Consider the following 12,247-nt stretch of genomic DNA (forward strand, 5'->3'; position numbering starts at 1 on the left):
AATGTGCACTTCACAGAGAGGGAGTTGTGGCATCTAGTGAAATATCTGCCAAGTGAGAAACATCGGATTAACTACCAAACCCGTCAAGTTCTCTAAAATACGTGCGTTTGAACTTGGTATTAAAGGTAATCATTCTTTGGCAATGGACATAAAATAAAAGAATCCATTCTTGTATTTAACTTTTAAATACTTACTAATTCAACAACAGCAAATATATCTTATTCCAGAGGATTCAGCTGCTCCATCTTTCAGTCAATCTTGCCCATTATCAGCAAGGATCTAGTGACTCTTACCCTGTAAATTATCCATTACTTCTCTCTTAGCTATTTTGATGGAAATTGTCTATTTTTATTCCCTTATATATCCCCTTCCTGCACACATATCCTGGTTTATATATGCTAGGACCTATGTTGACTGAAGGAAACCGAATCTAACTAAAGGGAAATCTTGGTAGCCCAGTAACTACCAAGCTGTGTTTCTTGCTCCTGTTATCTATCTGCCCAGCAGCAGCAGCAATGGGGAGGGAGGGAGAGGGCTGCTCACCATTGTCCCACAGGGACCTAGTCTGATGAAGGATTCATTTTTCCATGTGCTTGCATGATCATCACAGCCCTAGAAAGAGAATGTGGTGAATCTGACCCTGGCTCTTAAAGCTTTTACCTTGAAGTGACTTAGCAACACTTCTGCTCTCATTTCTTTCAACTTATACATTCTATACCTAACTTGAAAGGGAGAGGGGGCAGGGATATGAAATCTCTACCTGTGTCCAGAAAGCATAGTGAAGAGAGATGGCTTCCACACAAGGCCATGCCAGCGCTGGCATTACAGGGAGCCCTCCTTTGGTCACTTTTCACCCCTACTTGAGTGCTGTACCAGATGTCTCTGGCCCCCAACTAGATCTGCCCTTGAACTACTATAGTATGTCCCACCAGCATAGGGAGGAGTTTTGTCAAGAGGAGACGGGACTATGACTTCTTTGTCCTACTCTCCCATTCTCTTTCCTCAAGTTCCAGAAGGGTTCTCCACCTCCTCTTCCTTCTGACAAGGAAATCTTTTAAGTACTGATTCCTCACAACACCATGACTCTCAGTGAAACTCTATATCTGGACCTCCAACTTTGCTTGTAAATGTAAAGGAAAGTTTCAGAGTTTTGAAATATCTTGTCTCTCAACAAATCCACGGCAAGACTAATATTACTAGGGATTCAAGAAGGCAACATTGAGACTCAAAGCAGAACAATGGAGCTGTGGTTTGAGTGATAGATGCCCTGACCCCAAACAATAAATAGTGTGAATTCAATGGATAGAGTAGTTGGAGAGCAGCCTAATTTCCAGGGAATGAAAAATGCATCTGCTTGACATTTTCAAAACTGTTATCTTCAAATTAAGCAATGTAGAAAATTAAACTTCAGGGCTGTAAATTAACCGAAATTCTTTTTATTATCTGGGGCAGTCTTTAAATTAAAATATAGTATGAGTACTACTATCCAATCAAAAATATCTATGCTGTCACTGAGGGTTTCCCCCAGTGAAGCATTTAGAAGTTGGTCATATCAGAGAAAATTCTTTCATACAATCTTCACTAACAAGTATCGATACTAGCCACAATTTCAACAACAATTTATTTCAAAGGGAAAACAGGCAAAGAATAAAAATAGTACAGTATATTCTGCCTCACTTTTTTATTTTTGAGAATATATACTCATCTACTTTCAATCTTCAAGTGCACTTTTTGGATAATTTCTCTTCTTTTCTATTTCATAGGAACTCATGCCAACTCAGGTGGATTTACGTCAAGGAATTTAAGTTATTTTTAGAACAATCCATCGTATAATCTTTTACACAATCTCACTCTATGTTAAGGAGATTGTTAAGGGGGTTGCAATCAGGTGTCTAATCAAAATTTTTATTAAGACTTCATCAGGCCCTCCGTAGAACACTAAGTTCATCCTTGAAACTCACACTTTCCCTTCTGCTGCTGCTTTTTCCTGTAGCTCATGTTCCACCTCCTATAGTTACTCAGCATCCATATGAGACACAAGTCTCCCACATACTCACATCCATAATGCCCTGCCCAGGTCAGACCTTCTCCCCTTGCCAAATGTCAGAGATCTGTTAAGAAGAAAACAATCTAATTAAAATAATTCACTCATTCTTAACTTTCTTGGGAATCTTTGCATTTAAGATAAATTTCTAATTGTGATGCTTTCAGTAGTATACATAACGATGTGAATAATTTCAGCAATGAAAATAGATGAAAAATATATATACACATACACACACATAGAGAAGGAGGAAAGCAAGCTATACATATGAATATAATTATTGGGGGAGACATCTTCAAGTTATTACTTACCTATTAAAAGCCAGGCTGGCTCTGAATTTCTAATTATTATTCTATGTATCTTTAACAAAAACATGAAAGACACCATATTTTATGTAATTGACAATGTTACTAAAAAAAAAGTATTGATTCTTATGACCGCAAATAATAAAAATTCACCATTAAGTCACGCAAAATCAATGTATCATTCTTAAGTAAGTCAGAGAATCAATTAACACCCAGAGAGGAAATCCATTAGTTTATCTGCCTCCTTTGCTAAACCCTGAGGGTAAATCCATTTTGTAGAGCAAAATGATTGTATCTATTTCATTGAATCTTACAACTACGGAATTAAGATAGCAGCTTCACGTCCCTGTGCACTAAAATGATAAGTCCTTCTGTCAATTTTAGTAAACAAAAGGAAGTCCTCCCAGCAAGAAAGCATTTACACAGTGGGTTTTTTTTAAAGAGGAGTCTTCTATGTCATAGTCACAAATCTTAAGTAATGCTGTCTTAGCTCTTGAGACAAGAGAGAAAGGAAAGAAAATAATAGCCTGAAGTTTCCTCTGTATAGGAGAAGGCCTGTGACTTCCCCCAAGATCAGAATGCCCCAACGATTTTTCTCTATCAGTTCTAAATCATAATAGTCTCTACTTATGTGCTTAAGGCCAAAAGTTTGTCCCAAAAGTGGCCTGGAACTTTGTGCTGATTTGATATTCTGAGGCCTCAAGACTAAAATTGAAACTTAACCCAGAGAAAGAACTAATCTAGAACCAGAACACTCTTTACAGATAGACTATAGGTAAACTTCATTTTAGCTTTCTTGTTTCAATTCAGTGTCTGTTTTCTAACCCGCCAAAGGCTTCGAAAGCTTGACTTTATGCAGATGTCAATAACCTGTTCATTTGCTCTGTGATGGATTAAAAACAGCCAATAATTCTTTGCAGCTCCTCATATCAGAAGATGGAGTCTATAGGGTAAACTCTGGAATCTGAGCTGGCCCTGTAACTCACTTTGACCAACAGAATGTAGGGGAAATGACACTGGAGGACTTCCAAAGGGCCTTGCGACTTCCCCTTTCATGCATCTAGAACTCAGAGATCTGCCACAATCAGGATGAAAAACCACCTGGGGAGAGAGGCTTACGTTCTCTGCCTTCTCAGTTGAGCCCAGCCCCAGTGACCTGACAGCTAAAAGTAGCGTATGAGTGAAGCACATGAAGGCAGACCAGCAGGAGAACCAGTCAACCCTCAAATCGTGAGAAGCCATAGTTGACATTTTAAGCCACTAAGTTTAAGGGTGGTTGGTTATACAGCAACATGTAACAGATACAAGCTCCCTGGGAGGAAAGTCTTTTGTTTCCCTCCATCTTCTTGCAAAATCCTTCTCACTGAGGCAATCTCACCTATAAATATAGAATACCACCTGCCAAATTGGAAAAAGTGGCAAGTAAGCTAGCATCAAAATGTCAGCCAACCAACCAGGAGCTTCTCTATTCCTCATAATGGCTTGAAATTTCCTACATCTTGGATATGCCCCACAGGCCAATGTAAATCAAAATATATTTCTAGAAAGAAAGGATGACATGGGAGAGCAAAGAAGGAGAGAAAGGCAGAGCTAAGTGAACCCTTTATCACTAATATGTGAGCTAGACTTAGGTTTCTGAGAAGGGAGCTTCTAATGTGGGCAGTTAGCCAGCCAAATGGCTGACACTCAGCAGGGGACTTTGGGTAAGGTTGGGTGCACAAAACACTGTCTTGGGAGAACATGTTGCAGAGGAATACCAGAATGCGTGCGGAATGGTGGAGCATGAGGGTGGGGCAAGAGACTGAGAGCAGCCCGCCAGAGGAAAGCTGACCCTCATTTCTTTGTTGGTTACTCTAAATATACTCAAACACTTGTAGAAAATAGGAGAAATGAAATGTCATTTTTCTCACATGACAGCCATCTACTCACAGTGTAGCTACAGTAAACTGGTCAAATTATTAACCTACATAGACACCCGCACATGTATCAGCCATTAACAATACTCCCACAGGGTCAATACTGAGCCACGTTGAATCGCAGGAGGAGGAGGCCTGATTCCACTCCTGGAGTATGGCTGCCTCCCTAGCAAGCAGGCAGCCAACCATGACCACTGACCTCCACAAAACAAGATAGAAGAAGAGCTTATCCCTCCACCTCTGAATCAGGGCCAGTCTAAGCAAAGGAGAGAATCCTTCCTTATCCACATTAAGACTCACCATCAGTCCTTTAAATGCTGTACATCTTAGACACAGAATTTATCTCTCCCCACACCCAAAGCATTGTTCCTCTTTCCTCTTCCCACAACATACCACATAGCCCTTATCGCAGAGCATTTATCTCATGAAAGCTTTAAACGTTCCTGTGCCTGCCTCCCTCCCTGAGGGTGTTTTCCTTGAGGGCAGGGCCCTAGTCTTCATAGTTTTCTATCTCTAGAGCCTAGCAGAGTATTTGCCACATGTTCAGTGAATGCTGAAATAAGAGCAACCAGTTGACCAAAAGTAGCTACCCAAATGCGTCAATACTAAAAATTGTAAATCTTAAATGATAAGTTAGTATGTAGACGCAGAGAGGATGGTATTTTGTTGTTGTTATTGTTCTTTTTTAGGAAGATTAGCCCTGAGCTAGCATCTGCCATCAATCCTTCTCTTTTTGCTGAAGAAGACTGGCCCTGAGATAACATCCATGCCCATCTTCCTCTATTTTATATGTGGGGCGCCTACCACAGCATGGTTTGCCAAGCAGTGCCATGTCCAGACCCGGGATCCAAACCAGCGAACCCTGGGCCGCCAAAGCAGAACATGTACACTTAACCACTGCACCACTGGGCCAGACTGAGGATGTTTTTTTTAATATAGCTGCTTTGAAGAGATGTTGCCTAAACCCTGTTGTTGAGCATGCCCTTATGTGCCTCTATATGCCATTATATTTCTGTCATAAACTATAACATTGCTTCTAACCAGAGCACCAATACAACCTATAACGTCATCCCGTCAATATTCTTTTCTTAATGACCATGCCTAAAACTCTGCCTCGTTGCCTAGCCTGGAGTCACCTTTAGTACGCAGCATCAACAAGCATCTGTGGTATGAATGGATGACTGATTTACCTTAGCTGCCACCCTTCACTACTCTTTCCAACCAGGTACCCCTACCCACCTATGGATTGTGCAAGACTGGTTTTAGACCTAGCAGGAAAAAATAAATAAATAAAAAGTGACTTAGCCAAAACAGCCTTTAAAATCAATGTCATCTTTTGCTGCTGCTGTATCATGACTGCTGCTCCTTCTTTTCCTGTTTATCACTTTGTTTCTGATGCCTGGTTATAAGTTTGAACATGAACTTTGCTTTCCTCCTTGCCATTCTGATTCTAGCCATTCACTCTGGTTTAGCCCATGACCTTGCTCTCCAGTCTGTTATGTGCCCAACCCTTTTGATAAGCCTTCCTAGTTTGTAACCCTCCAGCCTCCGCTGACCACCCCTCTTCACTCAACTCAGCTTTAATTAGCGCATTTCCCTGGAAAGGCCAGATGACATGGTGGAAAAAGCACTGGCTTCAAATCAGACAACCTGGTTTCCAGTCCTGGCTCTGACACTTATGTGTCACTTAGGGACCCAGCAAGGATTTTGGGGAGATATTTTAACAAAAGGACTGTTTATAACAGTGCAGCGTTGAGGGAAACAACAGGAGATGCTGAGGCACCCCAGGGACTAGGAAGTGTGGGAAGCCAGTTCCACCCATAGGCCTAAAGAGGCTCCGAGAGTAAAGGTGTTATTGAAGGCTGGTAGAAAGCTAGAGTCATGGCAAAGGGGCTGCTTGGTAGAGCTGTATTCACTCCGAGGGATACAGCCACCTCGAGAATGATGCCAGAGCAGGATCACACTTTCTTCCCATGCTCTGATCTCCTGTTGGTGCCCCCACTGACTGAACTCAACCAGAAACCAGAGGAAGAAGGCTCTGCTAACTAGTGCACAGAAGCCAACACCCTAGCGGTCAGGGAGGGTAGAGAAAATAGATGGTGGGGTAATATAAAATCACGAGAATAGTTTCTATATAAGTTTAAGCTAATAACTTTACCTTTCTGGCTTCAGTTGTCTTATCTATGCAACAAGGTGTTTTGAGACTGTTTTGAGATAATACATGCAAAAGCAACTGCAAAAAAATTGCTTATTTTATTATAAATTATCCCTCATTTAGCCATGCATTCTACATTTTGCAATACTTCAATGTCTTTGAGAGTTATCTCTTAACCTAAAGCTGTGACCACAGCCACTCAAGCCTCACTGTTGACCTTAGGAAGAGTTTCCTGGGACAAAAGAGACGTGGATACAACTCCTCATCCAAAGACACGAATAGAAATACCATGAAATAAAAAGGAAAGTCCTCACTCAATGAAATCCATGTTCCTTCCCCATCTACGATTCCTGGAAACAAACTGAAATTGAGGGGTACCTCCATGAGGTGCAGAAGTCCTTTTCCTTGCTCTCTCTAGGAAACTGCCCAGAATCTGAGGTTTAAAGTGTGTTGTTCCTTGTCCCCAAAGTTCAGAGACATCTAGAAAGATTAAACTCATCCTGGACCTATTTGCCTAGACCAGAGTCATCTAAGATTCTTGTAATGGGTTAGATTTTTCCAGAAAGTCAACAAGTTTGAAAGCAGATTTCTAAATCTGGACCCTTTCAATTAAAAACAATTCTGTAAGGGAAAGCTGTGATGTCACACAACTAGAAATAGCTTTGACATTTGCAATTACAAATCTGTCTTTCTTTTTCATATATTGCCATTATTTTCAGAGCTAAAAGGGATTTTGGAGATCATTTAGTTGAATTTCCTCATTTTTCAGATGAAGAAACCTGAAACACAGTAACAGAGAACAAAGACTCACCTTGATTTCCTAGATTGCTAATCTAGTCCCTTCAAAGCAACACACATCCTCTTTTAATATCCAAGATCTATAATCAAACAAAATTTTCTGAGGTGTTAAATTCTTCATATTAAATACTACTGGATACTCACTTTTATATGGCCCCAGTTATTAACTGTGAAAGAAAGGAGTTTTTAAAAATACGCACACCAAACAGTGCTCACCATAATTTCATGTGTCCCATAATTTTATCTGAGAGGAAGAACATTCTTTCTTGTTGACAGAAAGTAATCCATCATGGGCCTTGATTTTCTTAATGTTACATAACCATTTAATCATTTTTAAAATTGCTATAATAATTCTGTCTCCTTTATTTCTCTCTCTAAAAATAGTAGTTGTCTTTCATCTACTAATTTTAATGGTTTTTAAATACTGCCGTCTGCTTTATATTTCAGGGATGACTTCTAGCTGCGTCAGTTACATGGATCCCGCCAGCAGTACCCTGTTTGACTCACTCACTCAGATGCCTCCAGATCTGAGTAACTGGAGAGCTGAGCATTTTCAGGATCTGCATGTTAGCTCTGTGGTATAATGACTGATGTCAGCCTCAACTTTGCCAAACATCTCTCATCACTACTAGTTATACCCCTTTCTAAGCTATTGGGCTTGCTCTCTCTTTCTGGAGCACACTCCCTTTCACATATTTGCAGTATAGATTCAACAATATGACAATCATTTTCTTTCCTTAAAGTGCCACTGCTGCAATGGACAAAAATAACTTATTACTGTTGTCACAGCCTGGTGGGGGAGGTGGTAAAAGAGAGACGAGAAGTTGCAGTAACTAGTCTGGATGTGTTTAATCTCCTCTCTTTGTCCAAAATGATTCTACTCTCCTGGCCCAACTCTTAAACTCCTGGTTATCCAAACTCCCTGGGACTTTCATGTTTTCTGGAGAAAAATAACAAGCAAATGTTGACTTCTATGGTGAGCCTATAGTTTTTAACTTGCTTTAGGCCCAGGCCCTGGAATCCATTGCCAGCCACGGGCTTCTGTGAGTGTTGTTTTCTTGATTAAAAAAAAAAGTAATACATTGCACAAAATAGGCCATGGCATGCTTTCTATAAGCATCTAGGACAGTTGAGGGAATGCAAGCCTCAGCCAAGCAAGTAAACACACATTTAATAGTACGGTAACATGGATCAGGAAAACGTTATTCTGAAGCACAGCGTCAAGAGAGAAAGAATACACTCGCCGTTTATTTAATGTTTTCCTTATGTTTCCTCAGAAGAGCACTTATTCCTTGACAAGCTTTTCCTGCCCACTGCATCTAGTACTTCTTTCTTGGGATGGCTCAAGGACTCTAGCTTCTCACCGTGTTTATTTATTTACACTGCCATTCCTGTTCTCATCCAAACTAACATACGTCTGCACAACACACAGTGAAAAGTAAATGTCTTTCTTCATGTTCATTTCCCTGAAGTTGTTCACCAAATTGGTTTTGTACATCCCTCTTGCAATCTCACCCCATCCAGCTCAAGTATCCCGGATTAGACAGGCCCTCTCTGGAGTCCTTTTCAAAGGGAGCCTCCCACAGCCTTTAAATCCCCCATGCTTTATGGTGCAGATATTCAAAATCTGAGGTATTAAGTAAGAGGGAAAGCAACTGACAGGGACAGGCACAGAAAATAGAGTAGCTTCTTTTTTGGATAATCATTATTGGAATTGTCCTGTTATCTGTAACTTTTCTGGTTCAAAGTGATAAATTCAGTCATTTGCAACTGAACATTACGCAGCAGATAAAGGAGGGGAGCGTGTGTGTGTGTGTGTGTGTGTGTGTGTGTGATGTACCGAAAAGACAGTTTCACCATAGAAAGAGGCATGTTGCAAATGGGAATTCTTGAAAACAAGCCCAAAATCATAATCTTGATGGGGTTATTGTCTTCCCCATAATGTCAAATCTAAAGAAAACTTTTCCTACCTTCAAAATTCCAATACAAGTATGCAAGGTAATAAATGACATTCAATTAAGAGATTAGCATGGAAAGACCAGTCTCTCAGATTTTAATTTTTAGCACTTTGACAAGAATGCATACTGCATGTTCTCTTCCTTTCACATCCAGGCCATTTCATCCCCCAAGTCCTCACTTTGGGGATGTATAACAACTACATCATTGAAGACTTCAGAGTCATACAACAATTTAAAGCACTGCAAATGTGTAAAATGGGATGGATAGGGGCAATAACCTTTTTTTCTCCTCTCATTTATCAACACATAAATTGAAGGCAATCCAGCAACACGGGTTACAAATGGAAGAAAGAGAGAGAAATACAAATCTTATGTCTTTTCCCAGAAAGGCTTTCGCTATTTTCTAAACCCAAATTATTTGAGCATAAGAATTAACAAGGTGTCTATGAATCAGGGACTGTTTCAAAATGACCTTGGCAGTTTGGGGCTGTGTAAAACTGGAGTGCTACAGAATGTACTCCTTCAGATATTCTGTCACATACAACACATAGGACAAGTTTATATGAAAATCATTTGGAGGGGCTTGTGCCTTTCAACTAAATACTTCTTCAACAACTCCTGGAAGCCCATCGACTTGTACTAACGGAGAAAAGAGGTGGGAAGCTTACCATTAACTAATAGTAGGGTGCGCATCGCTCAGAACTGCCTGCCCTCTGTGGTCCCACCCCCTGGTTGACCACTGAATCTTATTTTCCGCTGCCAGGGGGCCCCCACTTGCTCTGGGAACAGAAGGAAGTACTGGGCCCTCCCTGCCTCCCCCAAGACTGGGAAAAATCTTTCCAAATATCATTCCCAGTCCCCTAGATAAGAAACCAAATTGTACAACAGATTCTCTCAGGAAGATAGGGAGACAGAGGGTGAGACAGAAACCGCCCAGCGGAAGCAAGCTGACTACGGAGGGAACTGCCTGAGCGAAGGAGGAATCTTCCAGAGCCGCAGCAAAGGCTCAGTTTGGAAGTCAGCCGCAGCACAATTGAATTTCCAATGGGACAGTCCCGAGCGCACACACCTCCGGAGCCTCCCCTCTCCAGGCAGGTAACCTGCGGCCGAGCTGACCCTCAGCGCCCACTGAGCTTCCTCCAGACCACCCGCCCAGCGCCCAAGTGCAGTTACTTTTATTGAAAGAAAAGGAGAAAAGCCACACAGGAGGGGCTCAGGAAACTGAACAGGAGTCCGCAGCCAGAAACCCTCCAGCGATCTGCCAAGGGGGCGACGGGCGAGCTGCCCAAGATCCAGCCGTAGCGCGCCGGCGCCGGGGGTGGTAGCACAGGGGCGCAGGGGCGCAAGGCCACCGCCAGCCGCGTGCGCCCAGCCTGAGGTGGAGGCAATCAGCGGGACTCGGGAGTGGGGGCGGGGGTCTCGTGCCCCGCTGGACCTTCGGTCCTAACACTCCCAGCCGGAGCGCGCCCACCTCTCCCCGGGAGAGCTGCCCTTTTGAGGGGCTCCTCTCGGCGCGCAGTGCCTCCCCCACTGTCCCCGGCTCATGTTCTCCCGCCTTCTTTGCAGTGTCCAGAGATGCTCCGCTGCAGACCCGGGACCCCTTAGGCGCCTCTTCCCGTCCCTCTGCCAAATCGTAACGCCTGTACTTTTCCAGCTCCCTCTTTCCCTCTTGAAATTGAAAGTTATTGAGGTCGCTCAGGGTTGTTGCTCCAGCAGTTTCCTTCCCCGCCCCCGAGCTCCCCCCGCCCCCCGCAGCCATACCCCCTCTCCCCTCCCTCGCTGGTCCTTCCCTCCCTCTCTCCCTCCCTCCCTCCTCCCCGCTGGGGTGCTCCTGAGAGCCCAACCCAACACTGGAGCGGCTCCTGCTCGCGAACGGCAGAAGCAGCTCGGGGTCTCTCCGCCGCCCCTTGGCCATGGCCGCGGCGCCCACGGCGCCCGCTCCCCTGCGCTCCCCGGGCCCCCGCCGTTGCCGCCGCAGCCGCCGCCACCTCTGAGCCCCAGGGGCCGTCGCCGCCGCCGCCAGCCCGGATCCCGCCCGCGGCCGCCGCCGCCGCGCACCATGCTACCTGCGGCCGCCCCGGCGAGGCCGCGCGCTGCTCCCGGAACCCTCGCTCGCGGCGTTGACAGCCACCCCTGCGGAGCTGCCGCGGTTCAGGGCTTGGACAATTTGAAAGTACAATAGTTGGTTTCCCTCTCCACCCGACCCGCTTCGTTTGCCATCCCAGCACGCCTGTCTATCGGATCTGAGTGGAGAAGTTGTCCGCTGCTTGGGTTCTCTCTCTTGCTCTCTCTCTACACGCCTTACACCTCCATATATTTCTGAAACATTCAATATAATTAATCACAAGCAAAAGGAGAAAAGGAAAGGAAACATTACTGGGTTACTATGCACTTGCGACTGATTTCTTGGTTTTTTATCATTTTGAACTTTATGGAATACATCGGCAGCCAAAACGCCTCGCGGGGAAGGCGCCAGCGAAGAAGTAAGTGCAGGGGTTTTTACGCGTTTGCTTCCTCCCGCCGCGTTCACCTGTCGGGTCGCTGTGCCTGTCCTGAGTCTGCTCCCAGCGGCAGCGGTCCCCCCGCCTTGCACCCCACGCCTCCGACAGGAGGTAACAGTGTGGGATCCGGTGTGGACGGTGTCCTTCACGCCTTCCCCCCGCGCCGCTTTCTTCCCCGGCATCCTTGCCGGTGCCAGAGTCGCGCGGCCCCGACGCTAAGGTGGCTCCCGCCCCCTCGTAACTTAAGGTTCGCGGAGAAGTTCCGTCCTTGGTTAGACCAGCTCTCGGGATCTGCGCTTGCCTTCCGAGACGCAGACGGGGGCCTCGCGCCCCAGGCATCCTGGACGCCTGGCCCGCGGCATGCCCCGACCACCGAGTCAACGCCTGGGTAGGCGCGGTCGCGGCGCCCGCTCACCTCGCATGGCCGGCTCGCGTGGGGAGACCCGGCTGCGCTCGGGTGCGGAAGAGCTGGCCCGCCAGCCGGGGACCAGCGAGCCGGGGCCTGCGCGGTGCTCCCCCAGCCACGCGCGGCCGGAGTAGAGGGGCGCGCGAGGCGCTCAAGGTTCGCGT

At 45.0% G+C, this 12,247-nt stretch overlaps 1 protein-coding gene across 2 annotated transcripts in view; it reads left to right on the forward strand.

Annotated features, from left to right (window-relative positions):
* Positions 1-10,989: 10,989 nt before the first annotated feature.
* Positions 10,990-12,247, forward strand: part of RSPO3 (R-spondin 3) — an 88,070-nt gene continuing 86,812 nt past the window's right edge. The window contains exon 1 of one of the 2 annotated variants that reach the window (XM_070222744.1): positions 10,990-11,659. In XM_070222744.1, coding sequence (XP_070078845.1) covers positions 11,563-11,659 — 97 coding nt within the window. In that variant the 5' untranslated portion in view covers positions 10,990-11,562. The remainder of the gene's footprint in view (positions 11,660-12,247) is intronic. The other variant, NM_001109682.1, reaches the window with a different exon arrangement.

This window comes from Equus caballus, chromosome 10, assembly GCF_041296265.1.
Source record: "Equus caballus isolate H_3958 breed thoroughbred chromosome 10, TB-T2T, whole genome shotgun sequence".
Classification (NCBI taxonomy): domain Eukaryota; kingdom Metazoa; phylum Chordata; class Mammalia; order Perissodactyla; family Equidae; genus Equus; species Equus caballus.